Source organism: Anolis carolinensis, chromosome 1 (assembly GCF_035594765.1).
Source record: "Anolis carolinensis isolate JA03-04 chromosome 1, rAnoCar3.1.pri, whole genome shotgun sequence".
NCBI classification, from domain to species: Eukaryota; Metazoa; Chordata; class Lepidosauria; order Squamata; family Dactyloidae; genus Anolis; species Anolis carolinensis.
Window position 1 is genome coordinate 145,841,039 of NC_085841.1, and position 27,648 is coordinate 145,868,686.

General features: G+C 40.7%; 1 protein-coding gene and 1 long non-coding RNA gene across 8 annotated transcripts in view; one reads left to right on the forward strand and one right to left on the reverse strand.

Moving 5' to 3' along the window:
• The window catches only part of LOC134299858 (uncharacterized), a 99,850-nt gene extending 92,554 nt beyond the window's left edge, over positions 1–7,296 (reverse strand). For 4 of the 5 annotated variants that reach the window (XR_010007099.1, XR_010007102.1, XR_010007104.1 and 1 more), the window contains exon 1: positions 7,169–7,296. This is a non-coding gene — a long non-coding RNA (uncharacterized LOC134299858). The remainder of the gene's footprint in view (positions 1–7,168) is intronic. The other variant, XR_010007096.1, reaches the window with a different exon arrangement.
• Positions 7,297–7,358: 62 nt separating this feature from the next.
• lpin1 (lipin 1) overlaps positions 7,359–27,648 on the forward strand; it is a 72,915-nt gene continuing 52,625 nt past the window's right edge. For 2 of the 3 annotated variants that reach the window (XM_062983758.1, XM_062983761.1), the window contains exon 1: positions 7,359–7,617. In XM_062983758.1, coding sequence (XP_062839828.1) covers positions 7,597–7,617 — 21 coding nt within the window. In that variant the 5' untranslated portion in view covers positions 7,359–7,596. Of the gene's footprint in view, positions 7,618–23,192; positions 23,417–27,648 lie in introns of those variants that run through there. The other variant, XM_062983752.1, reaches the window with a different exon arrangement.

Below are 27,648 nucleotides of genomic sequence, written 5' to 3' on the forward strand. Positions count from 1 at the left end.
AAGTGGTTCAAGGGGAGTGGCAATCTGACATTACTCTGATAGCTATCTGGAGAGGTTGTTTGGCTCAATCTAGATGCTGGATTGTCAGGGCAATGGAAGGGATCTGGCTGCGTGATGAAGAGTTCTTCTGGGAGGCAGACATGTATACAGATATGACTTTAGGATTCTTTTGGGTAGGACTTTGTTTTATTCCACTGATACCTTTCATATGTATGTGTGATCCTGCTGTGTGTTTTTTCTTGATTGTGCCATTCTTACTTAATATGCCTGGGCACTATAGAACCCACATCTCTCAATCTTATTCATGGACTATTGTAATACATCCTATGTAGGACTTTGGGCTGATTCAAAATGCTTTAGGGCTAGCAAGCCGACTGCGGTATGTTACACAGAGCCTACAGCTGCCTTGTTAAAAATAGCTTCACTGCTTGTTAGCACGATTAGCTGGTTAAGATTGATAAAAGCCCTACGTAAGTTAGATCTGTGGGATTGCGTTCTCCCACAGAATTCTTCCCTGGATTTCAGATTTTTAGGGGAGGCCCATTTCAGTCCCATCACCCACATCAATGTGTTTGGTCAAGAGATTTGAAGAAGCTTTCGATGATGGCTCTCAAGGCCTGAAACACTGAAGTAAGGCTGGTCCATTCCCTGTATTGTTTCTATTGGCAATGAAAGACCTTTTTGTTAAGGCATTCTGACCAGCTACTGAGAAAAGGACGTCATTGCACTTTAATATCTGAACTTGATCTATGTTTTAATTGTATTTGCTCATTTTATCTTATGAGCTGCCTCATTTCCAATGTTTGGAAGAAAGGTAATATATAAATCCATTAAATTCGCTGGTACATTGTCACTGGGACAGCCTAAACCTGTCTTACTTACTAATTGAAAGGATGAAATAAAGAATAGAGAGATGCATGTAAACCACCTATAGCTTCATACATGAAAGGTGGGATACAAACTGAGCCAGTAAATAAATAAATACAATGGTATCCACTGAAGTTTGGTTCAAGGACACTCCATGGATACCAACATTCATGGATGCTCAAGTCCTATTTTGTATAATGCCATAGTAAAATGGTATCCTTTATATAAAATGGCAAAATCAAGGTTTGTTTGGGGGATTAAAAATATTTTCATGTGATCAGTTATGATTGTATGGTTTTTAAATGTTTTAACTGTTTTAATTGTATTTTATTATTCTATTTTAAATGTCTATTTTACTTCTGTATTGTTTGTTAAGGTATCAAATAGTTGCCATTATGTAAAGCTGCTTTGAGTCCCCTTCTGGGTAGAGAGGGGCGGGATAGAAATATCGTGAATAAATAAATAAATAAATAAATAATGCTGCGGATGGTTGTATCTATGGGTATGAAGGGCAAATGGTAAATCTTGGAGTTTTGTTATTATGGTTGCTGTCCTTTAAACAAGTCTTCTGCTTTGGAGTGTCCTAAGCTTTGATGACATTTAAATGGGACATACATAAATTAGAGCAAATATGTAGTAATGCATTATCTTTAAGAAAACTGTGCTAATTTATATGCTGATCATTCTTTATAACAGCTGTTTTCAAATAAAGTGTCTGACTTTGAGACTGGAACTGATTTTACTCAAAAGTGTGCCATATTGCTTGCAGCAAAATGTGTTCATACATTCATTTTCCCCAGCATATGTTGTTTATCAGTCTGTTAGAAATTTGTCACAAACAATATATGTTGTTTTCTTTCACCATAGGTGCCCAAAGGTTTATTGTTTCTGTAAAACTCAACTGATCTAACAGACACCACTATTTCTTGCAAATAACCTTGTGAGAGTTCTCCATAAAAAGCAAACTACACATTAATTACATAAATATGGAGTGAATAAATAATTATTTCACCCCTGGGAACTACCTCTTAGCTGTAATTCTGATTAGGTTGAGACTAAGAATATCTAACAGAGCTCTTAGCATACTCATCAGACTGTAATTCCCAGGATTCTTGGGAGAAAAACGACAGCTAGACAGCAATTCCATCTACTTGGGAGCAATTATTATTACAATTATTTTTTCATTTATATCCTACCTTTATCTCAATAAGAAAGCTAACAACATATTTAAAACAATACAAATCAAAACTGTGAAAAAATAATACTATATATGTAAAGTTTACAAATAAAGTATTATTATTATTATTATTATTATTATTATTATTATTATTATTATTATTATTATTACACATGTAAGGTTTAGAAATGATTAAGCCACTTATAATGTTGAAACATTAAACATTAAAAATATTAAAATGCATTAAAAGATTATATACAGACCAGAAAAACAGAATTGCACAGCATTAGAAACCCAATTCTGGAAAAGCCTGATGGCACAAAAATGTTCTGATGTGCTAATCAAAGGCGAACAAAGATGGCCCATCCTGGTCTCTCTAGAGAGGGAGATCGAAAGTCTGAGAGCAGTCACTGAAAAGCCTCTCTCATGTTCCCATCAAAGAAGCTTGGGAAGGTAATATGACAGAGAGAAGGGCCTCTCCAGATGACCATAAGAGCTCTAATGTTCTCAAAAAGGGAGACAGAATTCTTCTAAGAGCCTGGACCCAAGGCGTAGCCATAAGCTTTATTGGGATTTAACTTCTAAGTAATGTATAGGTCTGTGCTATAAAACTGGCATAAAAGCTCATTAGGTCTGTGTTTTAGATACATACAGGTACAAATGCATTTATTTCCTTTGTGGCTGAGAAACCATGCTGAGAATATGGATGTGGGTTTATCACTGCAGACAAGAAACCCAGGAGAGAATTAATGTGTTGCCTCAGAGCACTTATGGATTTTTATGTGGCCTGTGCTGTTGACTAATATGGAATACCTAAAGTAAAAAAAAAAACCCAACCCAAAATAAAAATGGTATGCTCATGACACCTCTTCTGAAGCCAAGTTAGCTGTAGCGCCCCAGTTGTGCATTAACTTCACAATAACAACAACAACAACAACAACAACAACAGCTTTATTTTTGTATCTTGCCTCCATCTCCTTGATGGGACTTGGGGCAGCTCACATGGGGAAAAGCCCAAACAACATAAACTAAAATATAAATCAGTAAAATTAAACACCATAACTATGTAAAACAACATAAAACAACATCAAATAGCAATTAAAACCTGAACAGTAATGATTACTAAACATTCAGAGCGTAAGAATTTGTACTCTAAGTAGAACACTAAGTAGGGCTTGTTGGATGGTGTAAGGATAGATAGGGGAGGAACAGCAGTGTCAATGAACCACTAAAACCTATAGGGCAAGGGACAGTGATAAAGTGCAGTAGCTGGTAGTAAATTTTAATTAGAGCAGTGATTTTCAACCTGTGATTCCCCAGGTGTTTTGGCCCACAAGTCCCAGAAATCCCAGCCAGTTTACCATCTGTAAGGATTTTTATGAGTTGTCAAAACATCTGGGGACCCACAGGTTGAGAATCACTGCCTTAGAGATTTGATCAATGTCAATGTTGGCCTCATTTTTGGTATAAAGTTAACCCCTTGTGTTGGGGGTCAAAAATAACATTTTAAATTACAAAACAATGATTAAATATCCACAAATAACACTTAAAGAGTGTGGAAAATATTTCTGCTATGCTTGGAGACCCCTTAGTTTCCTGTGAGGTCATGATAAAATTTTACAAAATCTTTCAAAAACCTTTTCTCTCTCTTCAAAATGTCCCCGCCCCAATCCCTTTCAGAGGGTCGGGTGCTTGGGATGATGACACTGTCCCCATTTCCCCTATTGGGCATTTTAGGGAGTGTGGAAATTTGTTTTTTTCTTGTTGGTTTTTTTAAATTTTGGAACAGGTGCAGTGTGGAGTGCAGACCACCAAGGAGTTCTGGCAGTTTAATACAACCCTGAATTGGTCATGACAAAAATAGACAAGCACCATGTGGGAGAGTTATGGGAATAATACGAAAAAATGCTACAAACTGTGTACAGTGCCTTCTTTCTAGTTCTGCAGATAACGGCTGCTACTTTTTGTTTGTCAGACAATGCAGCAATATTTTGCCTTGCTATCCTATGTCCTTGGAAGCTGGCTCCATGCAAAAGTGGGCCAACCTCAGAGTAACAGACATAGAAAAAGGCTGTATATTTATTTTCTCATGCTCTGCTTTGAAAGATAAATGACAGTTTTGATGCGCCTAAGCAGGCTTATCAATATCTGGAAGTATTTTCTTGGACTTTCCGTGAGAAAATATACCCAGTAGCTCGCACTGTTGCTTTGTCCTCTTTCATATAAACAACATAATTTAAAGCCAAGTGTGTAGGTACAAGTAAAGGGACATTCATTTAAAGCAGAGGTTTTCAAACTTTTGAAGCTGAGTGCTGGTTCAAGGTCCTTCAGCCTTTGCGGGGGGGGGGGGGGGGGGGGGCGGCGGCGGCGCTGGACCATAGTTTAGGGAAAAAACAAATGAATTCCTATTGTACAGATCTTATTTGTAGTGCAAAAAACGTGAAAGAACAATATAATATTTTAAATGAAGAACAATTTCAACCAACATAAACTTATCAGTATTTCAATGGGAAGTGTGGGCTTGCTTTTGACTGATTAGATAGTCGAGTTAATCAGGATTGTTGTTGTGTGCCTTCAAGTCGTTTCAGACTGAGGACAATCTTAAGTCTAAAGTCCAGGGCAGCGGCTGGGTAAATGACATTAGAAGATCACATCTGGCCTCCAGGCCTTAGTTTGGGGACCCATGATCTAAAGAGATATTTCTTGAGAGTAACTACCAATAATTTCCTAATATTTATCAATCCAATGCTATTTCTATTTTAAGCAGCCTACTGAAATGTTGGGTATGATCCCAGCAGTCATGGGCATTGTTAGTTCCATTCTTTTGGAAGGTGTGACTGAGGTTCAGTAATAAAGAAAGTTTCCTGAAAGACTGTATTCTTCCATACATACAATCTTTCCCACACTTTCTGCTCTTCAGAGAAGGCACCTTTCTCTGCCCCACCATCCCAAAGACACATCTGGTGGGAATATGACACAAGGTTTTCATGGCAATAGGTCTGGGATTCCTTTACAAACTAAGCTAATTCTTTATGCACCACCAGGCAAAATACTTTGTGTGATGGCTATTGCCAAAGGGACTTCTAACAGTTGGCCTCTGTGTTTTCTTTATTGACACTGCTTTTAAGTTGTTTTTAATTCAAAAGCTAATCCATTTGTGAGACTCCTTAAGACTCATTTTCAGGAAAAAGGTAGGATATAAAACAATTCATTAAAAGATAATTGGAAGGCAATTGTTAAGGATGTTCACACTGAAAGTCATCTAGCCAGCCCCCAGTTTATTTGGGACCTTAGGCACTGAAATCTTTTTATGAGTCATAAGCCAATGGACACCCTGGAGCTTATTTCAGCACCAGCTTTGTCACACTTTGTATGTGGAGTCTCTTGGTATGCTCATCATCATACCTCCTAAACAGGGTGAAGTTCAAATCAGGGAAGAGAAGCACTGAACAGTTGAATGGCAACTTTCACAAAAACGATATACAGTGTTCCCTCTGTACTTTGCAGTTCGCTTTTCACTCCCTCACTGCTTTGCGGTTTTTTCCTGAAAGGTGCGCATTCGCAAAAGGTGCCAGTTTCCCTTTTGCTCATGCACTCTCCCTCTCATCGGCATTCAGCCGGGCCACTCTGGATGCCGATGAGAGGGAGGCACATGCACAAAAGGGAAACTGGCAGGCGCCGGAGAGGAAGAAGCTCAGGAAGAAGGCTTGCAAAGGGGAGAAAGGCCACCTAAATACTAATATAATGTGTAAATATTGAAATAAATATAGTGCCCCTACTTCACGGAATTTCACTTATTGTGGTCCTGGAACGTAACCCCCACGATAAGTGAGGGAACACTGTAGCACTATTCTCTTTATAGTGGCAGGTTGATGTGTCTTCCTTCTGTTCTCTAGAGCAGTGCTTCTTAAACTGTGGGTCCTGAAACCAAATGGAATCCCCTTAGCTCAATGCTAATGAATTTTTTTCTTTAATGTCACCTAGTGACATTTTAGACATTTACACAAATCTGCTTTGAAGTGTTTGCAGTGGACTCTGTAGAAGATGCATCAGCTGTACTCCATCGGAAGGAAAATTTGCCCATTTAGCAAGCCTTGCAAATGCTGACTTGTTATCAGTAAATGTTTGATTTTTATACCTATTTTATATACCAATATACAGTGTTCCCTCACTTATCACTGGGGTTAGGTTCCAGGACCACCCACAATAAGTGAAAATCCACAAAGTAGGGGCGCTGTATTTATTTTAATATTTATACATTATTTTAGTAGTTATACAATATTTTAAGTCTTTATCAACCAATCATGTGTTGATAAATTGCCTCCTTCTCCTTGCGTTGCCGCTTGGGCTCCTTTTCTCTCCCTTTGGTTTCTCCTTCTTCCCTTCTTTAGGCTGTATATTGTAATTTTTTATGATTTATAACAGTCTTTTAGAGTTTACTAAAAAACCGCAAAACAGCAAATCCACGAAAAGTGAACCGTGAAGTAGTGAGGGAACACTGTACCTGTGGTCACGTAAACATTTTTCAGACAGAAAGGGGTCCCAAGTGGAAAGGTTTAAGAAGCTCTGCTCTAGACTGGGCAACAACCAGGCATTTTTGTATTTACAACAAGAAGGCACAGTGGCAAATCATGGTGCGAACTGGAGCTCTGGACTGTCTTCCTTTTCTATATGCTTTTGAGACATGTGAAGGGTGCCAACACTGGATATTGCTTGAGTTTGGAAAAAAACTCTTTTGCCCACAGCTCTGCAAATCCCGTTCAGGTTATTATTTTCACCAGACAGAGAGAGGAGTGGGGCAATATTTGGAAATGAGTTTTGAAATCAGAATTTGGCTGAGAAAAAAGTAAATGAGGGCTCTAGATGAAGACATAGAATACTTGGTCTGATTTCAGATAAGCACAGTGGCTTTCTGAGAATTTGTTGCCAGAGCATTAATTTTAACGCCTTTTGTAAAGCTCTTGGTTTTTATTTTATCTGAAAATAAAACAATATTAAAAAGTCCTCCTAGACCTTTAGTGCTGATTCATTCAAAGGAAAGTGGGCTATACAGTGCTGCTCCTTCAACTATTTACTTTTTGAGAATGGTAACACAGTAGCTTCTTGCATACAGTTAATACTTACTTAACAGTTCTTAGGATGTTAAATGTATTCATCTTCTTATTGGTCTTTCATTTCTACTCATTTCTTACTTTCCTCTTGTAACTCTGATTTAAAGTCCTTCTGCAAATGTCAGTCTACTGAAGATGATGGCATAATGACACATGTCAACAATAGGTGTTCACAGGCCATAGGCAGTCAGGAGGTGTAGAGGGTAGGTTTGTGGAGACAGTGAGGACCAGGAGGAAGAGATCCTGGAAACAGGATTTCATAAAAGAAATGACATCCACCACAGAATGGGGAAGGCCATAGTAGACTGATTCAAATGGAGCGTGTGAAAGGGAGGGCTGGCGTTCATGAAGCTCAAGAATTCGAGCGGAGACTAGCTCAGCCAACTTGTCAGTCTCCAATAGCGATTAGTTTACAGGATAATTTGATGCAGTAGGTACAGCATGGAATACCTAAGGAATCAGGTGAGAACAATACTTAAAATACTATAATTTTGAAACATGTATGCATGCTTCCAGTTTGAAACAGGCAAATTGGACCAATTTCTAGAGGAGAAGAAAAAAGCAATTAGACATTCAGACATTTGAAACTGATGTGAAAACGAAAAACAGGCCAATTGTGGAAAAGCCAAGAAGCAACAGTATATTTGCATGTTGCTCAAGGTCATGGTGTTATTTTGTTGTGTTATGAAAATCCACCTCTGATAATAAATTGTGGTTTGTTAACTAGCCATAGACCATAATCTGAACCCGTTCTTCATTTGTGAAAATCAAATTATTGTGATTTCTCAGGCTGTCCCCAGATTCGTTTCCCTACCTTGAAACACTAGCTGACAAAACAAGAGGAAAGAGGGGAAATAGGCATATTTGATGATATCTGTGCAGTTATGGCCTATGGCATGGCTAACACTGTCCAGTGTATCTGAATTCAGCTTTGCTAAAGCTGGGTTAATATTTAGCTGTGACATTGTTTTGGAACAAAATCTTCCTTTGCTTTAATATGCATTGTGCATATGATGACATACTATGCTATTTAGTATTTCTTACAAATTTTACAGATCACACTACTGATAGATGTTTGTGAATGTCTTAGGGAAATATAGTAAGAAACTAGAACAAGTTCATCCTGACACTGATTTGTGTCTTATAATGCCTAGCTTTGTCTCCCTGGTTGCTTTGTCCGTCAATTTCAGCACGCGATTAAGCTGGCAGTGGGTGTCTGTGCCTCCTACCCATTTCCTGTATGGTAGTTTATACTCAGACAACCAGACAGACTAGTTCAAGAAATCTTCTTGGCTGACCTATCAGCAGGAGCAGAATACAGAAAGTGTGACTGTGCCTTTAGATAACTTATGGGGCAACTATGCACACCAGTAATCTCAGCATCTGAGCTGGTTCGGTTATGTGATATTGCTTTTACTTTTTTTAAAAAAGGAAGCACATTAATGGCACAGTAGACTTAAGACTGTCTACGGAAAAGTGAGTCCTGATAACTGGGAAAACTAGCACAAAATTCTAATGTTAACATTTTGGCAATGGGTTCTCAGAGGATTTATGCCCCCTTTCATGCAACCTGAGTAAAACAAGAAATATGGTTTCTGCAGGCTTCAAGCGCTACCTTGTGTAGAATAAAGTCTAATTTGGAGACACAAAAGTGAATAACAAAATGTCACATGTGACATTTAAAGACGGCATGTCCAGGCACTTAGAGACGGCATGTCACATGTGTGAATACACTCGGATTCCTGAGCTGCACATTCAGACCTAGGCTAGAAATGATCTACACAATGAAGTTGGATAAGAGAATGAAAAACATAGCTCTTGGGAATGGCTATGTAATTCCATTGTGCAGATCATGTGTACTTGAAGCAGAAGGTCTAGAGATTATGGGTGTTCTAGTTCAATAATGATGATGCGGTTTGCATTTTCCTCATTGACTCTCACAGAGAGAAACTCCAGCATCTTTAGATGTTAGCCCACATTTAGTGGACTGAATATATAAAGTTACATTTGAACATTATGAGAAATGATATATACAGAGACTGCTTCTAAATTCAAATCCAGTTGTCCCACATTTGTGGTTTTGATTGTGGATTTGATTATTCATGAATTTGATTACAAATGTTCCCTTTAGGGATCTCTAGCTCTTCTAGCGTGACTCTATAGTCATCCTCCTTCAATCACCTCATGTCTTCCATTGGGATTCTATAGCCAGATTCCAGCAGATGTCCTTAAAGTTATGCCGAAGACCTATACATTTCCAGAGAAAGGTTCCAGTGAAAAAAACAGAAATTAATTTTTTCAGTTTTTCACTTCCATGGTATTCCTATGCCCCAACCCAGAGAATGTGGAGAGTTGACTATAAAGAAAATTCATATGTCTGAGAATCAGTTAACACTACACAATGAAAAGACGATTCTGCTTCCATAGGTTCTATTCCATGGAAAACTGGGGTTTGGCAGGGCATTAAAGGATGAGATGAGAAGTCTAAATGGTCTTTCCTAAACTGCAAAGCCCCATGGCAGTGGAAGTGGAATCGTGCTACTATAATTGTGTAATGTGAAATAGGTTTTGGCAGATTAAGTTAGACCTAATGCCAAAAATGTCTGATGACTAGTGGCTGAATACAAACCTTTGCCTTTTCTCTGTAAATGAGTACCTTTGCATAAAATGATTGGTTTGGGGGGATGGGGGACAGTAAGGGAATAATCACCAAGAAACACTACATTGTACAGAGATTGATTTTCTAGGATCTTTATTTATAAAGTGCAAATGTTTTAAACAAATAATGCAGTACAGAAATAACTATTTTAATAGGCTGAACATTTTATTCTCTATGTGAACCATTTTGCTCCAGTTGAAAGTACAATTTTGGAAAACCACGATATCTGAAACTTAGTTACTGAACATAAAAATTCATTACAGAACTCTGGGAATTAACAAATCTGAGACTACTCCATACTGTATGGTAGTCCAAAAACGATGCTAGTTTTTCCAGCCTCTGCATCTAGATCTGTCATTTGCAAAGAGGTGCCTGCATGTGGATTAGTGCAGGAGCAAAGAAAGCAGGCTAACCTTCTGTTGGCATACCTACTCTGATCGAAATCAATAACAAAACTCCCATTGAATTGAATGCTGCAAGACTGCAGCCAACTCTACGCTAAATTCACCCATGCCTCAGTGTTGTTTTACCAGTGGAAGATGCATGTATAAAACCAGGTCAGGTTTTGGCACATAATCTGGTTTCCACCTGTTTATTTAAGCCTCTTCCTATTGAGAAATGTCACAAGGTGCTTTGATGGCACTTGCTGAGACATATTACAAACAAAAGCTCCCAGAACCTAGACAAAAATGATTTAGTAACATGGAAAGTTCTTGTAATTGTTTAATTAACACTATTGTATGCTTCTTCTGCCAACCTAGCAGTTTGAAAACATGCCAATGTGAGTAGATCAATAGGTACCGCTCCGGCGGGAAGGTAATGGCGCTCCATGCAGTCATGATGGCCACATGACCTTGGAGGTGTTTACAGACAATGCTGGCTCTTCGGCTTAGAAATGGAGATGAGCACCAACCCCCAGAGTCAGACAAGACTGGACTTCATGTCAGGGGAAACCTTTACCTTTTATGCTTCTTGAACAGCAGCTTCCTAGAACCTTTTCAGACAGGCACTATCTCCCACGATCAGATCCAAGGTTTTCTGCATCAAATCGGATTATATGGGTTTGCACTGCCAGATAATCTGGGAAAAATAGAAAACTTGGGATCCAATCCTGGGCTCTAGGGCCCCAAGACAATAATAGAACTTGGTTCCTAAACAACTAACTCTACCCCAACTCTGCCTAGCCAGCAAACCAATTTCCATGGCTGGCAATGGGGAACTCTTGGACAAAGTGGATTTCAAAGAGGGCATACCCAAACAAAGAAAAGTGAAGTGTGTGTGACCCATTTCCCCTGTCCATAGCTATGAGAATTATACAATCGGGTTGCTAAGAGAGACTGTTCATCCCCTCAATCCATTTCCTACTCCCGAGCTGCCAAATCACACCAAGAAGCATCAAACAAATCCACTCAATACAAACAAGCTCTTTCTATGCCAATTAATGTTTGACCACAATGTTAAAAATGATTCCAAAACCCATCCTTCTCATAGCAAAGGCCAAGATCTTTACCCTCCAGATGACTTTGAATGAAGCCTTTACTCTGCAGTTGTCATGGAATTTTACAGGTTGCTTGGGGTGTGTTCCCTCCAGTTGTAAGACTTATAATGATATAGGAAGCTGGTTGATAATGAGTCAGAGATCTAAACCAGCATTGTAAATTTAGATTGGGAGATAGCCTCCAATGTTTCAGGCTCAGTTCATTCCTCAGACCTATTGGGGGGGATTGTTGTTTTTTTCCATTCAAGTACAGATTGTGTTTTTCCTAAATAGCAAGGAGTTGGACTAAATTGCCCTTATGGCAGAGCTTTCCAAACATTTCATGTTGGTAACACACTTATTAGACAGACATAGTTTTACAACACAGTAATTCAGATTTACTAGCAAACCGGTGGTTAAACCAACCTCATGGGCACATACAGAAATATTAATAACAAAAGCTATGGAGACATAACATATCTTAATAAAACCTTTCATTCATATTTTTTAAAATATGATTTGTAAGATGGTAAGATACATTTCCAAGATTTTCTTCTGAAGTTCACACGGTACAGTAATGTGCCCCAACATACAGTTTGGAAAGTTCTGCCTTAGGGTCTTTTCCATCTCTGTGATCTAATCAATTTCAATCTGCTTAGCTTCCAAAAATCAGATGATGTTGAGTGTGTTCATAGCAAAACAGGACCATATTTTCTAACATTTTCCATTTTTTTCATATAAATAGATAAATAGGGTTTGTGTGTGTGTGTGTCAGGAGTGACTTGTGAAACTGCAAGTCGCTTCTGGTGTGAGAGAATTGGTCATCTGCAAGGACGTTGTCCAAAGGACGCCTGGATGTTTTACCATCCTGTGGGATGCTTCTCTCATGTCCCCACATAGGAAGCTGCAGCTGACAGACAGGAGCTCACCACTCTCCCCAGATTTGAACTGCTAGAAGGTAGATAGCTCTCAGGGATGTCTCAATGCTGTTCATCGCTACTGTTTTTCATTGATTCTAAGACACCATCGGTTCTAAGACACAAACTAATTTCTGTATCACCAACAGAAAAAAACTTTGTTTACATATATAAAAGCACCCACAATTGTAAGACACATCCCTTTTAAAAGATATTTATATGAGTCTCAGAAGCGATGAAATGTAGTACTTGTTATACCAATGTTTCAGGCTGGATTCTTTCCTCAGACCTATTGGGGAGATTGCTGTTTCTTTCCATCCAAGTACAGATTGGATGGGTTTTATTGTTTAATTTGCTTTTAGCAATGTCAGCTACCATGATTTTCCCCCTTTCTGTCTGTCTGTCTGTCTGTCTTTTTTATGGGTAAAATGGGATAGAGGTAGTTTTTTTTGGAAGCACTGTGGGATAAATAATGTGTTTTACACTCTCTCCTTCCTGACCTTTGAAGCGAGATGTCAAAAGGTGAACTGAGGTCATCTCGGTGTGTTCTCCCACGGGTCTGTGAACTACTTGTTTTCTTTTAAATAACACTATGTAACAAAATTTGAAATAATTTCTGTTCCTGGTTTGAAAGTGTTATTTCCTGTTTAATTGTGAGGTAGTACTTACTCTGAAAGTAGTTATTATACTCCAGAAACTTTATTTTTGTGTCTGCCACAAGCTATGTTGAATTGATTGAGACTCAATGAAATATTCAGAGAAACTAGAGCAAAATATGCTGTAGGATGTCCTGCAAAAGCAAAGTTTTTGCAGTTTAATAAACAGGGTAGTTGTATATTTTCCGGGCTGTATGGCCATGTTCCAGAAGTATTCTCTCCTGACGTTTCGCCCACATCTATGGCAGGTATCCTCAGAAGTTGTGAGGTATGGAGAAACTAAGCAAGGAAGGTTTATATATCTGTGGGCGAAACATCAGGAGAGAATACTTCTGGAACATGCCATACAGCCTGGAAAACATACAACAACCCTGTGATCCCGGCCATGAAAGCCTTTGACAACACAGTTTAATAATCCTTTCCCCTATTTTTATGATAGAACCAATTAGGAAATGACATTTATAACCGAGGAACAAAAGAGTGTAATGTAAATTACGTTTTGCAATGCAATCCAAAGGCAAAATTCAAAGATGATTTCTGCCTCTCCAATGATGGCATTGAAAGTTGGTTTCCTCACACCTTGATGGGTGGTAGCATTTCCTCTTATTTGCTGTTCTGTTTCCCTTGCTTTGATTTGTGGGTCCTTCAACCTACACTTTCCTACTCCGAACAAGCACACTTCCTTCCAGAGTGTGCAAGTGAACACACAGATAGTCCTCTGATCTTAGTCTAAAAGTTCTTTCTTTCTTTCTCTCAAAACTTTTGGCCATCAAGGGTGCTGCTTTAACCCACACATACTCTTCTTGCCTCGCTCTTGAGACCACTCCAGGAAAGTCTTTTTGCCTTGTTTCCCCATTGGCCTTTGCATCAGACAAAGAAACGCAATTGCCGGAGGGAAGTGCTGAATAACCAGTCACCTGATCGCACAGTCACCTTCCAGTTCTATTCATTCTTTCAAGTCCTGTCGGATGAGGAATGAGTAACTGGAGGTTGGGGAGTGCAACTCCTAGCAGCCTTAGGCCCCTTCCACATCTGAATAAAATCCCACATTATCTGCTTTGAACTGGAATATATGGCAGTGTGGACTCAGATAACCCCGTTCAAAGCAGATATTTTCTCCCTTGATATGCTGGATTAGATGGCTGTGTGGAAGGACCCTTTGAGGATGATGATGATGCTCAATGCTGGGAATTGCAGTTCAACACCTACACAGCTACCACCCAATGTTATAGATTCTGCTGTAAGTTCTTGAAATCTACCATTATGCTTCATCCTTTTGGCACGTCTACACTGCAGAATAAATGCAGTCTGACACTGCTTTAACTGCTCAGTGCTATGGAATTTTGGGAGTTATAGTTTGGTGAGGCACCAGCAGCCTTTGAGGGAAAAAGCTAAAAGCTGTAAAACTTCCATGATTCCATAGCACTGATCCTTGGCAGTTAAAGTAGTGTCAGACTGCATTTATTGTGCAGTTTAGATGCACTCTAGAGGACTTTCCAGGGTCTAGATAGTGTAGATACACCCTTTTGTTTCTTTCCCATTTTTACATGCGCAATCTCTTCGATCTTTGGGGAAGGCCCTCCTCTCACTTCTGCCCCCATCTCAAGCGTGGCTTGTGGAGACGAGAGAGAGGTCCTTCTCCGTGGTGGCCTCCCGGCTGTGGAACCCGCTTCCCAGAGAGATTAGGCAAGCATCCACCCTCTTAATCTTTAGGGAAAGCTTTAAAACCTGGCTTTTCGAGCAGGCTTTTGGAGAGTGAATACTCACCTCATGTCAGGTTCTCGTCTAAGTGACCATTACATATTTGATGCACTTTATCTTATCCCAACCGTCAGAAACAATCTTAATGTCTACCTCATCCCAAGTCTCCTATCAACTTGCAGCACTTTGGCTTCCTATTCCATTCTCTTGTTTACATTACATTTGGCCCAGTTCATTTTTTACAATTTTTGTTTTGGTTTTTAGATTATGTCAAGTTGCTATTACTGTTTTTAATGTTTAATGTGTATAACTGTATTTTTGTGATTTGTTTTTTATTGTTTCAACAATTGTAATTATCTGGGCTTGGTCCCATGTAAGCTGCCCCAAGTCCCCTTTGGGAGATGGAGGCGGGGTATAAAAATAAAGTTATTATTGACACAACGACATAGTATGACACAGCAAACAAGATAGATATGCTGGATTTCGTGTCACAAAATCACAAGTCGAACACTTCCCAAGCGTTTAGGACTGTGTGATGTATTTTCGGACGATGCGTGCAGATCTCAGTAGGGTGACCTTTTGCAGTTGACAGATCGTAATTTTGTCAATGTCTATTGTTTCCAAATGCCATCTGAGATCTTTTGGCATGGCACCCAGTGTGCCGATTACCACCGGGACCATCTGCACTGGTTTCTGCCAGAGTCTTTGAAGTTCGATCTTGAGGTCCTGATAGCGGCTGAGTTTTTCCTGTTGTTTTTCATCAATCCGATTGTCACCTGGAATGGCGACATCAATAATCCAAACCTTTTTCTTTTCCACAACTGTGATGTCTGGTGTGTTGTGTTCCAGAACTTTGTCAGTCTGGATTAGGAAGTCCCACAGTATTTTTGCATGTTCATTTTCCATGACCTTTGCAGGTTTGTGATCCCACAAGTTCTTTACTGCTGGGAGGTGGTACTTGAGGCATAAGTTCCAATGAATCATTTGGGCCACATAGTTGTGCCTCTGTTTGTAGTCTGTCTGTGCGATTTTCTTACAGTAGCTGATGATATAATCAATGGTTTTGTCGGTTTCCTTGCACAGTCTGCTTTTTGGGTCATCAGCTGATTTTTCGATCTTAGCTTTAATGCAATTAAGTTATTATTATTATTATTAATTATTATTAACTGGGACCTTTCAAAATCACTGTCTGCCCTTCACTTCTTACACAGCAGTATATTCAAGCATTGTCACCTGGGTACCTATATATGTATGAAGCAGTATGTATTTCTGCTACTGATGTCTCTTTATGGCTGTACCTAAGAGCCCTACTGTGTAACAAAACAGGGTGATCTTTAAATATATCCAGATGTCCACAAGATGTCCACAAGACGCAGACTGCAGCCAGGAAATCAGAAGACGTTTACTTCTTGGGAGGAGAGCAATGGCCAACCTCGATAAAATACTGAAAAGCAGAGACATCACACTGGCAACGAAGGTCCGCATAGTCAAAGCCATGGTATTCCCCATAGTAACCTATGGATGCGAGAGCTGGACCATAAGGAAGGCTGAGCGAAGGAAGATAGACGCTTTTGAACTCTGGTGCTGGAGGAAAATCCTGAGAGTGCCTTGGACCGCAAGAAGATCCAACCAGTCCATCCTCCAGGAAATAATGCCCAGCTGCTCACTGGAGGGAAGGATATTAGAGGCAAAGTTGAAGTATTTTGGCCACATCATGAGAAGACAGGAAAGCTTGGAGAAGAGCATGATGCTGGGAAAAATGGAAGGAAAAAGGAAGATAGGCCGACCAAGGGCGAGATGGATGGACGGTATCCTTGAAGTGACTGGCTCTACCTTGAAGGAAATGGGGACGGTGACGGCCAACAGGGAGCTCTGGCGTGGACTGGTCCATGAGGTCACGAAGAGTCGAAAACGACTGAACGACTGAGACGATGACGACGTCCACAAGAAGATGAAAATCCTCACCTTTCTCTTGAAACTCCATTAGTGCACACTTGGGTGCAATGTACACTGTAGAATGAACGCAGTTTGACACTACCTGAACTGCCAGTAGCCCAATACTATGAAGTCCTGGCTGACTGATAACTGGCAAAGAGAGGGAGAAAACGTGGAGACAGTGACAGACTTTGTATTTCTAGGCGCAGAGATTACTGCAGACGCAGACTGCAGCCAGGAAATCAGAAGACATTTACTTCTTGGGAGGAGAGCAATGACCAATCTTGATAAAATAGTGAAGAGACATCACACTGGCAACGAAGGTTAAAGCATAGTGAAAGCAATGGTATTCCCCATAGTAACCTATGGATGCGAGAGCTGGAACATAAAGAAGGCTGAGCGAAGGAAGATAAATGCTTTTGAACTGTGATGTTGGAGGAAAATCCCAAGAATGCCTTGGACCACAAGAAGATCCAACCAGTCCATCCTCCAGGAAATAATGCCTGGCTGCTCACTGTAGGGAAGGATATTAGAGGCAAAGATGAGAAAACAGGAAAGCTTGGAAAAGGTCATGATGCTGAGGAAAATGGAGGGGAAAAGGAAGAGGGGCTGACCAAGGGCAAGATGGATGGACGGTATCCCTGAAGTGATGGACTTGACCTTGAAGGAACTGGGGGTGGCCATGGCCGACAGGGAGCTCTGGCTGGGCTCGTTTACGAGGTCACAAAGAGTGGGAAGCGACTGAACGAATAAACAACAAAATGATGCTCTGGGAGTTGTAGTTTAGCGAAGCACTAGTGCTCTTTGGCAGAAAAGGCTAGAGACTTTCCCAAGCTACATCTTTCCCCATTCAACAAGATAGAGCCAATTGGGCAGTTCCAAGTGGTGTCAAACGCACCATCATTCTACAGCAGGCATGGACAAACTTGGGCCCTCCAGGTGTTTTGGACCCCAACTCCCATAATTCCTAACTGCCTACCGGCTGTTAGGGATTATGGGAGTTGGAGTCCAAAACAGCAGGAGGTCCCAAGTTTGCCCATACCCGTTCTACAGCGTAGATGCGCCCAGGGAAGCCACTGCTCTCCTCCACGTTCCTTTGCAATGATGATGCCTCCAGCATTTAAGCCACGCCCCTTTGCTCGACTTCCCCTTTGTTTCCCTCTCGCGCCAGCCCCGGGGCCACGCTGTTTACCTGCCACGTGCCCGCGACACTCATGCCAAGGGCATCCCAAACGCGGGAGCGAGCCTTTCCCCAACAGGCGCTGGCCCCGCCCCTTTCCGGCTCTCTGCGTTCGGCTGAGGCCAGGCAGCCCGCTGATTGGCTGGAGGGATCACCTCAGTTCTCCTCCTCTTTGCGTTGACTCCCAGGGAAACAGCCAAGCAGAGGGCTCCTGGGGCGGGATGGGAGGGGCCCTGCTCAGGGGGGATCCCGACGACCGACAGAAAGGGCTCCAATCAAGCCAGGAACTAGTTTGTTTTCTTTCCATCCTTGTGCTGTTTTGTTTTCTTTCTAAAATTAAACTTCAGTAGCTCTTAGGATAATTTTGCCCCCTTAGAAAAGTGTTATTATTTCTTTGAACCCATAAGGGTGGACCTACACTGTATAATTAATCCAGTTTGACACCACTTTTAATTGCCGTGGCTCAATGCTTATGGAATCAAGAGAGTTGTAGCTTTACTACGGTAGGTGTTAGCCTTCTCTGCCAAAGAGAGCTAGGGGCCTCACCAAACTACAACTCCCACAATTCCAACACACCCAAAGATATGCATCTGCCATGCTGGCTGGGGCCTGTGGGAGTTAGGCTGAATCCACACTGCCATATAACCTATTTTCTGAATCCAGATTATCTGCTTTGAACTGGATTATATGAGTCAACACTGCCATAGAACCCAGTTCAAAGCAGATACAGTAATCTGGATTCAGATACTGGTAGTGTAGATGGGGCCTTAGATGGCCACGGACTCCCTTTTTCCTGCACATGCTTTTCTCCCACTAGTCTGTGGAGTGTGGCCCCTTCCACACAGCTGTATAAAATCCACATTGAAGTGGATTATATGGCAGTGTGGACTCAGATAACCCAGTTCAAAGCAGGCATTGTGGATTACTTGCCTTGATATCTTCCTGGGTTATATGGCTGTGTGGAAGGGCCCTGTGTGGATTCCGGGCAATGGAAATTACCCGTTTGGGTTGCTGTGAGTTTTCCAGGCTGTATGGCCATATTCCAGAAGCATTTTCTCCTGACGTTTCACCTGCATCTATGGCAGGCATCCTCAGTCGTTGTGAGGTCTGTTGGAAACTAGACAAGTGGGGTTTATATATCTTATCATAGCAACCCTGTGATTCCAGCCATGAAAGCCTTCAATAACACGATTACTCCTGTTTATGAACTAATTTTCATCATTTTCATATGCGATCAAAGACCTAATGTACCCTCTTGAGGGTATTTTTATCCAAGCTTTTAAGCATTGTAGCTGACATGTGAATAGGTTTGCATGTGCCAGAGTTATTTTGGGAATATCTGACATGCCAGGCAGCAAATGTCAAATTATCCCCAAGATCGTATTCAGCAGTTTAGCTTGTACATGTGCACTTAGACAAACACTTCTGATTGCACACACAGCAATCAGGTTTTTCACCACTCCTTTTCCTCCTCATTTACATGTATATGAATAACAGACTAAAACAAACAACTGCTAACATTTCCTAACAGGTATGCAAAAAACGTAAAAGTAGATACTGATTTATTAGCTGTGTCATTGGCATGTCCTGCAAAAACTTTTATGAAAGAAACTGATTCTCCTAAAGTGTGGACAAGTGTTTTTTTTTTAAAGCTATAATTTCCAGGATACCCTAGGAAGCTGGGTTGTTGCGAGTTTTTCAGGCTGTATGGCCATGTTCCAGAAGCATTCTCTCCTGATGTTTCACCTACATCTATGGCAGGCATCCTCAGAGGTTGTGAAGTCTGTTGGAAACTAGGCCAGTGGGGTTTATATATCTGTGGAAGGTCCAAGGTGGGAGAAAGAATTCTTGCCTGTTGGAGGCAAGTGTGAATGCTGTAATTAATCACTTTGATTAGCATTTAATGGCCCTGCGGCTTCAATGCCTGGCTTCTTCCTGCCAGGGCAAATCCTTTGCTGGGAGGTGTTAACTGGCCTTAATTGTTTCATGTCTGGAATTCCTCTGTTTTCAGAGTGATGTTCTTTATTTTCTGCCCCGATTTTAGAGGTTTTTTTTAATACTGGTAGCCAGATTTTGTTTCATTTTCATACCCTTGGAAGGTTTGGGCTTTAGGCCCAAAAAGTAAGATTACTGCTTACTTTTTGTGATAAAATAATTCTAACTGAACTCTTAAATGGGTTGAATGTGTTGCTTTTACTATGAAAGCCACTTCCTTTATTTTGTACAACTTCACAAACACAATCACAGAATCATTTTTTTTTAGAGTTTAAAACAGGCATGGGCAACTTTGGCCCTCCAGGTGTTTTGGACTTCAACTCCCACAATTCCTAACAACCAGTAGGTGATCTAGACCAACTCCCTTCCATGCAAAAATATGTGGCTGCTTTATACCTGTTTTTGCTTCTTCTGCCTAATTCAGAAATTACACATTTTAAAATATATGGATGTCAGTTACTAGATTTCTTTGGTGATTTATGGCTTACAAAGAGCCATTATATAACAGTGGTTCCCAACCTTTTTATGACCAGGGACCACTTTGACCAGGGACCACTCTCCAACAATAGTACCAAAAGGGTTTTGGTCAACTTTAGATTTAGTTTGGTTATCTGGGGTGCTAATTCAGAAAATGGCATTGGATAGACCACATCAGATCTAGTTTCTGATACAGAACATATGCCACCAAGTAGTTGCCATCTGCTCATCCACAGAAAATCATATTTAATAATCTAGAGCTGATGTGGTCTGTCCAATGCAATTTTCTGAATCAGCACCCCAAATAACCCCAGGAACAGGCCTAAAAATGAAGACACCAAGAAAAATAATTGTTTTTGCTCGGGTTGTGCTATTATCCATAGTAGTAACAGTGAGGCTGCAGACCATATTTTAGCTCTTGTGGACCACTGGTGGTCCATGGACCACAGGTTGGGAACCACTGCTATACAATATTGGGAAGAGAAGTGGGGCATGTGCATCAAGATAGGAGCTATCGATTCAATGGAAGAATGGAGTTAGGCCAAATTGCCAAACTAACCTAGTTTAAAATGATAAACCAATTGAATATTTTCTGAAACCCTTTATGGACTTTTTGAGCAATAAGATACCTAACAATGTAATAAGACTTTGTAGCAAAATTTGAAAAGAAAATCTTTCCTGGTTTGAAAGTGTTATTTCCTGTTGAATTTTGTGGTACTTACTTTGAAAGAAGTTACTATACTCCAGAAATTTAGTTTTTGTGGCTGCTACAAACTACGTTGAATTGGTCGAGACTCTATGAGATATTCATTGAAATTGTCTGTTTGGCCACCTTGATTAGCATTGAATAGTCTGGGGAATTCCAGACGGGAAACAATCAGCTCGGAAAACTCACAGCAACCCGACACTTTGAAAGCTTGCAGGATGTCTTTGTGCATTTTGATTGATCAACAAAGTTATCACTGCTTTGTGAACTTTGGATTTTTAGTTGGATCTGTCATTGTGGAATAATACTTTTTATTGTGCATCTCCACTGTAGAATGAATGCAGTTTGACACTACTTCAATTTCTATGGCTCAATGCTATGGAATCATGGGAGATGTAGTTTGTTGTGGCTCCAGCACACTTTGGCAGAGAAGGGTAAAGACCTTGTAAAACTTCAACGGCCATAGTTCCATAGCATTCAGCCATGGCAGTGTAAGTGGCGTTAACTGCATTTACTCTACAGTGTAAATGCACCCTAAAGGCCCTTTCACATAGCCATATAACCCAGAATATCATGGCAGAAAATGCCACAATATCTGCTTTGAAAAGAGTTATCTGTCATATATTCCAGTTCAAAGTGGATAATGTGGGATTTTTTTCAGTTCTGTGGAAGAGGCCTAAATTATATGGGTTTTTTCTTTCCTTTTTTTGTTATTTATTTATTTTGTGTCAAAAACATTGCATAATAAATAAGTTTAAAAGCGATAAAATAAAGGAATCACAAACAGCTAAATAGTTTTGGACCAAAAGCGGGCAAGAGCGATCGCATTGTCCATAGCTTTAAACAACTCCTCCGCCGTGCATGAGGCAGGGCATTGTGAATTTTTTGTTGAATGTATATTTTACTCCATGAATTAGATTGAATTGTGTTAAAAACAAATAGGAAGAGGAAGATTCCCTATTATCTTTGGTTTATTCTGCTGTATTCTGCTGTGGTGAGACTTCACCTGGAATAACACTGTATCCGGTTCTGGACACCACAATTCAAGAGGGATATTGTCAAGCAAGAATGTATGCAGGGGAGGGCGACCAAAATGGTTCAAAAGCTAGAAGCCAGGCCTATGAGAAGCGGCTGAGGGAGCTTGGTATGTATAGTTTGGAGAAAAGAAGGCCAAGAGAGGGAACATGAGAGCCATATTTCAATCTTTGAAGAGTTCAATTGAGAGGGTTCAAGCTTATTTTCTGCTGTTCTGGAGATGAGGGCCCTTTCTACACTGCATTATCTACTTTGAACTGGATTATCTGAGTCTACACTGCCGTACAATCTAGTTCAAAGCAGATAATCTGGATTTTATATAACAGTGTAGAAGGGGCCTAAGAAGAACTTCCTGGCGGAGCCTCCTTCTCTCGAGGCTTTCAAGCAGAGGCCAAATGGCCATCTGTTGAAGGTGCTTTGTGTTGTCAAAGGCTTTCATGGCTGGACTCACTGGGTGGCTGTGAGTTTTCTAGGCTGTATGGCCATGTTCCAGAAGCATTCTCTCCTGACGTTTTGCCCATATATATAACAGGCATCCTCAGAGGTTGTGAGGTCTGTTGGAAACTAGGCAAGTGGGGTTTATATATCTGTGGAAGGTCCAGGGTGGGTGAAAGAACGCTTGTCTGCCTGAGACAAGTGTGAATGTTGCAATTGGCCACCTTGATTAGTATTGAATCATAGAATCATTGAGTTGGAAGAGATGTCACAGGCCACCCAGTCCAATCCCCTGCCAAGAAGTAGGAAAATCTCATTCAAAGCACCCCCGACAGATGGCCATCCAGCCTCTGCTTAAAAACTTCCTTGCAGCTTCAAGGTGTGGCTTCTTCCTGCCTGGGGGAATTCTTTGTTGGGAGGTGTTAGCTGGACCTGATTGTTTCATGTCTGGAATTCCTCTGTTTTCTGAGTGTTGTTCTTTATTTACTGTCCTCATTTTAGAGTTTTTTTTTATTAATACTGGTAGCCAGATTTAGTTCATTTTCTTGATTTCCCCCTTTCTGTTGAAATTGTCCCCATGCTTGTGGAGTTCACTAGCTTCTCTGTGTAGTCTGACAAGGTGGTTATTAGAGTGGTCCAGCATTTGTGTCTTCTCAAATCATATGCTGTGCCCAGGCTGGTTCATCAAGTGCTCTGCTGTGGCTGACTCCTCTGGTTGAAGCTTCCCCGGATGCCCTGCCACCTTGTCGTTGCAGCAGTGGGCGTGGGCTCTCCCGATTTCCCCTTGCTCCCTCCCTCCTGTCCATCACCCCAAGCCCCTCCTCCTGGGGGCAGGCCTTGCTGCTTCTGCTGCTGATGTGGGATGCCTTGCCCCAGCTCTCCCCGCAGAAGCGCTGTTTGCTCACAAAAGCCAAGCGCGGCTCCGGCTGGGCAGCGCCTCGCCTTGGGCTGCCTGCGCCCTCGGTAGCTTCTCCGAGGAAAAGCCCCGCCGAGCCAGAGCTGCCGACTGCTGTCATTCCTTCCCTCCCTCCTCCTCCTTTGGGAGAGAGACTGATGTTTCTCAGCCCAGGCAGGAGCAGCACTGACAGGTAGGCATTGCAAGGCAAATGGGCATATTGGGGCAGGGATATTGGGCAAAGGAGGAAGCAGTCAGAGCAAAAGAGGGGAAAGAGGGATATCATCATAGTGGCGGCTGCATTTGACTCCCGAGGTGGACAGCTTTCAATTTATTGATATTGTAAAACGAGTTGCATTTTCTATCCACGTTGCCGATCTCGTCTGTTTACATCCTATGGAACTGTCTGTTTGCATCCCATGCATCTCCTCTTCTCCCACATGCTCATTGCCATGCCATTCCAGGCAGGCCCTATATCCCAGGTTTTCTGTTTATCCCAGATTACATGGCAGTGGGGACTCATATAATCCAGGGCCCCTCCACACAGCCATATAACCCAGAATATCAAGGCAGCAAATCCCACAATATCTGCTTTGAACTGGGATATATGGCAGTGTGGACTCAGATAATCCAGTTCAAAGCAGATATTGTAAGTTATTATGCCTTGATATTCTGGGTTATATGGCTGTGTGAAAGGGCCCTGAGCTCATACTGCCATATGTAATCCAGTTCAAAGCAGAAAATGTGGGACTTTATTCAGCTGTGTGGAAGGGGTCCCAGTTTAAAGCAAAAAACCAGGGATCAGATTTGGGATTTAGGGCCTGTCTGGAAGGGGTCCTGAGTTGCCATTCTCCAGTGGGGTCTGTGATGGCGTGTGGAAACAATTTACGGCCTGATGCTGCTTCTAGGCCTCAGCAAAGGCTCATTTCTGAGAAGAAAATGGTTAAATGTATCTTCCTGTCGTCATCGGTCCCAGACGAAGGTGGCTGCTCTGCCTTTGTGGTTGGAGAGCTATGTGATCATTTTGAAGCATGAAATAATATGGTGTTGCTGTTATGTTTGCATTGTGAAACTACATTTTTCCTGCTCCCTCTGGATCTGTGCTAGAGGATAATTGTTATCTCACACACTTGTTTAATGTAGATAATCAAAACAGTCCAGAGAGAGAGATAGGGCCCTTCCATACCGCCATATAACCCAGAATATCAAGGCAGATAATCCACAATATCTGCTTTGGACTGGGTTATCTGAGTCAACTCTGCCATATAATACAGTTCAATGTGGATTTTATACAGCTGTGTGGAAGGGGGCCTATCCCAGGATTTGATCCCAGGTTTTCTGTTTATCCCAGATTATCTGGCAGTGGGGACTCATATAATCCAGTTTAAAGCAGAAAATCTGGGATCAGATTCTGGGATATAGGGCTTGTCTGGAAGGACCCATAGGTCTCTTCTACAATACTATATAATCCAGATCATCAAATTAAATAATCCACATTATCTGCTTTGAACTGGATGATATGAGTATTCACTGCCATATAATCCAGTTCAAAGCAGATAATCTGGATTTTAGATCACAGTGTAGAAAGGGCCTCATATTGCATTTGTGGGCTCCAAATGTCTCTGCTCCGTATCCAGGGCAGTTTACATTTCTCATGCCCTTTATTTTGCTTAATACGTGCCCGTTAATGTGCATGCTCTGTTTTCGTTTTCGTTATTATTTCTATGATGGAAATAGTTTTCAGCATTTCTAGACCAGAATATTTGCTGAAGATGGGGATTTGGTTTCAATAGGGAACATTGTTGAAATGGGTATGATTTAGGAAAGGGCTTAGATGTTGATGGATTTGCATTCTTTTTATCTGTTACGGAAAAACAGTAGAATTTAGAAACAATTTAGCTTGAAGAGTCCATGTCTATCAACAATCCATTTTTCTCAGTCTCTTTCTACATTGTCATATACATTTCAGATTATCTGCTTTGAACTGGGTTATATGGCATGTAGACTCAGATAATACACTTCAAAGCAGATAATGTAGATTATCTGCTTTGATAATCTGGGTTATATGGCAGTGTAGAAGGGGCCACAGAGAGAGAAAATAGTTCTCAGAGGAGAACTATTTTGAGATTCTTCTACATTGGTGGGTTTAGTCACCTTGGACATTTCAAAACCATATTATTTGTGCAACATATCTTGTAATAGAATTATTTGTCATGTTGTTGAAGTCTTTCATTGCTGGAATCACTGAGTTGCTGTGAGTTTTCTGGGCTATATGGCCATGTTTCAGAAGCATTCTCTCCAGACATTTTCCCCACATCTATGGCAGGCATCCTCAGAGGTTGTGAGGATGCCTGCCATAGATGTGGGTGAAATGTCAGGAGAGAATGCTTCTGGAACATGGCCATATAGCCCGGAAAACTCACAGCAACTCAGAATTGTATATCGTTATAACAAATATGTTTTTAGTCCTAACCTTTCATTTCATAATGAACTGGTTATGTATAGTTTTGAAAGTTTAAGTGTTGGACTAGTACTTGAGTTTAAGTCCCAGATCTGCCATAAAAACCTTCTGCATGAACTTGGACAGGTGACACTGTCTCAGCCCAGAGGAAGGCAAAGGCAATTCGCTTGTAAACAATTGGGCTAAAAAAAGAATAATCCTGTGATACGGTTGCTGTAATTCATAAATGGCTTGAAGGCACAGAACAACATATTTAATCTTAAAATTGAAACAAGAACCTAGACATTATGATCTGAACACTTCTCCGCGTTGTAAGGATTGTTGTTGTGTGTCTTTAGGGCACTTCTGTCTTATGTTGACCCAAAGACTGGATATACAATGCCATATAATCAAGTTTCTGAATCCAGGTTATCTGCCTTGAACTGAATTATATGAGTCTACATTGCCATGTAATCCAGTTCAAAGCAGATATGAGATTATATGACAGTGCAGATGGGGCCAAAAAGGAACCTATCATGGGGTTCCCATTAAAGTAATTCCCATACTCTTAGTCTCAGAGGATTTTCATGGCTGACCATGGGATTGAAACCGTGTTTTCCAGAGTCATAGTGCAATGCTCAAAATATTATGCAATGCTGGCAGAGGGATAACTAGGCACAAATCAATTGAAATCAATAAGACAAGTTAAAAACAACTAGCAAGACTTGCAGAGAGTTTATGTAGTGTACTAGTCCCAGGTTCTCAATATACAATATTGTAATCAATTTTTGCTCAGTCGTAAATTTCACTGGGTGATGTTTTATCCCACCCATCTTTCCTGTATGTTGGACCAGTTTCATCAAAGTTGTAGCTTTGGTGGGGGACCCTTTAAGGGGGGTGGGTGGGTGCAATTTATACGTACTAAATAAAATAAGTGATTTTAATGGAAATATGTAAACTGTATCAATGTGTTCTAGATTCTCTATTTGATTGGAATATCAATTTAAATAAATTACCCTGAGTACAGTAATGTTGGTTGTCAAATAAATATGTATTAATTGATTACAGCCTCAGGCATAGGTTAAAAGCACAAAAGCACACATTTAATAAATGAGGAAATGTACATTTCCTCACATGGAGTATACTTGCCTTATACAGAAGCAGACACTTGTCCAAAATATGTTGTTCTAGGCACGCTTATCCTTGACTCACATGGTTTTGTAATGATTTATATGTGACTTCTTTGATATCAATGTGAAGGGTTGTTGGTTAAGCTGGGAAGTTGACTGCCTGGTTTACATGATATTTGCAAAGACTTTTTGAAATCTGTGTGTAAATTTGCATGTACAAAAACTTGGGTGTGAATTTTTGTTGGTTCAGGTGTTCTAGGACCTTGTTTATACATTTGTTTTTCATTGAATTGAAGGTGCATCCATAGTGTAGAATTAATACAGTTCGGCATCACTTTGATTGCCAAGGTTGAATGCTATGGAGTCCTGGGAGTTGTAGTTTAATACAGTCTTTAGCTTTCTCTGCCAAAGAATGTTGGTGCTTCACCAGACTACAACTCCCTGGAGTCCATAGGATTGAGTGTTGGCAGGTAAAGTGGTTTCAAACTGTGTTAATTTTGCAGTGGTATATGCACCCTGAGATAGCATTCACAAATACAGCTTAGTGAAGGGGGCACAAAATAAGGATAAGGGGAAGAGGGGAAAAAGGTATAATAATGATAATGATAATGATGATGAAATAAAACATGTATAAGTAGATAAAAGGTGTGTAATAGAGATATATGTAATACAAGTTGTAATGGAAAGAGAAAAACTGATAAATAAAAAACAAATACATTACAGCTTCCACAGATGTTCTGCCACAAAACTGGTCTGTGCTGCTGTTTTCCACTCTAAACGTATTTCTTTCTTGTATTGCTTGGGAATAGAACAAGGACATTATTTGTATGATTAAATATTACAAAATATAATAAA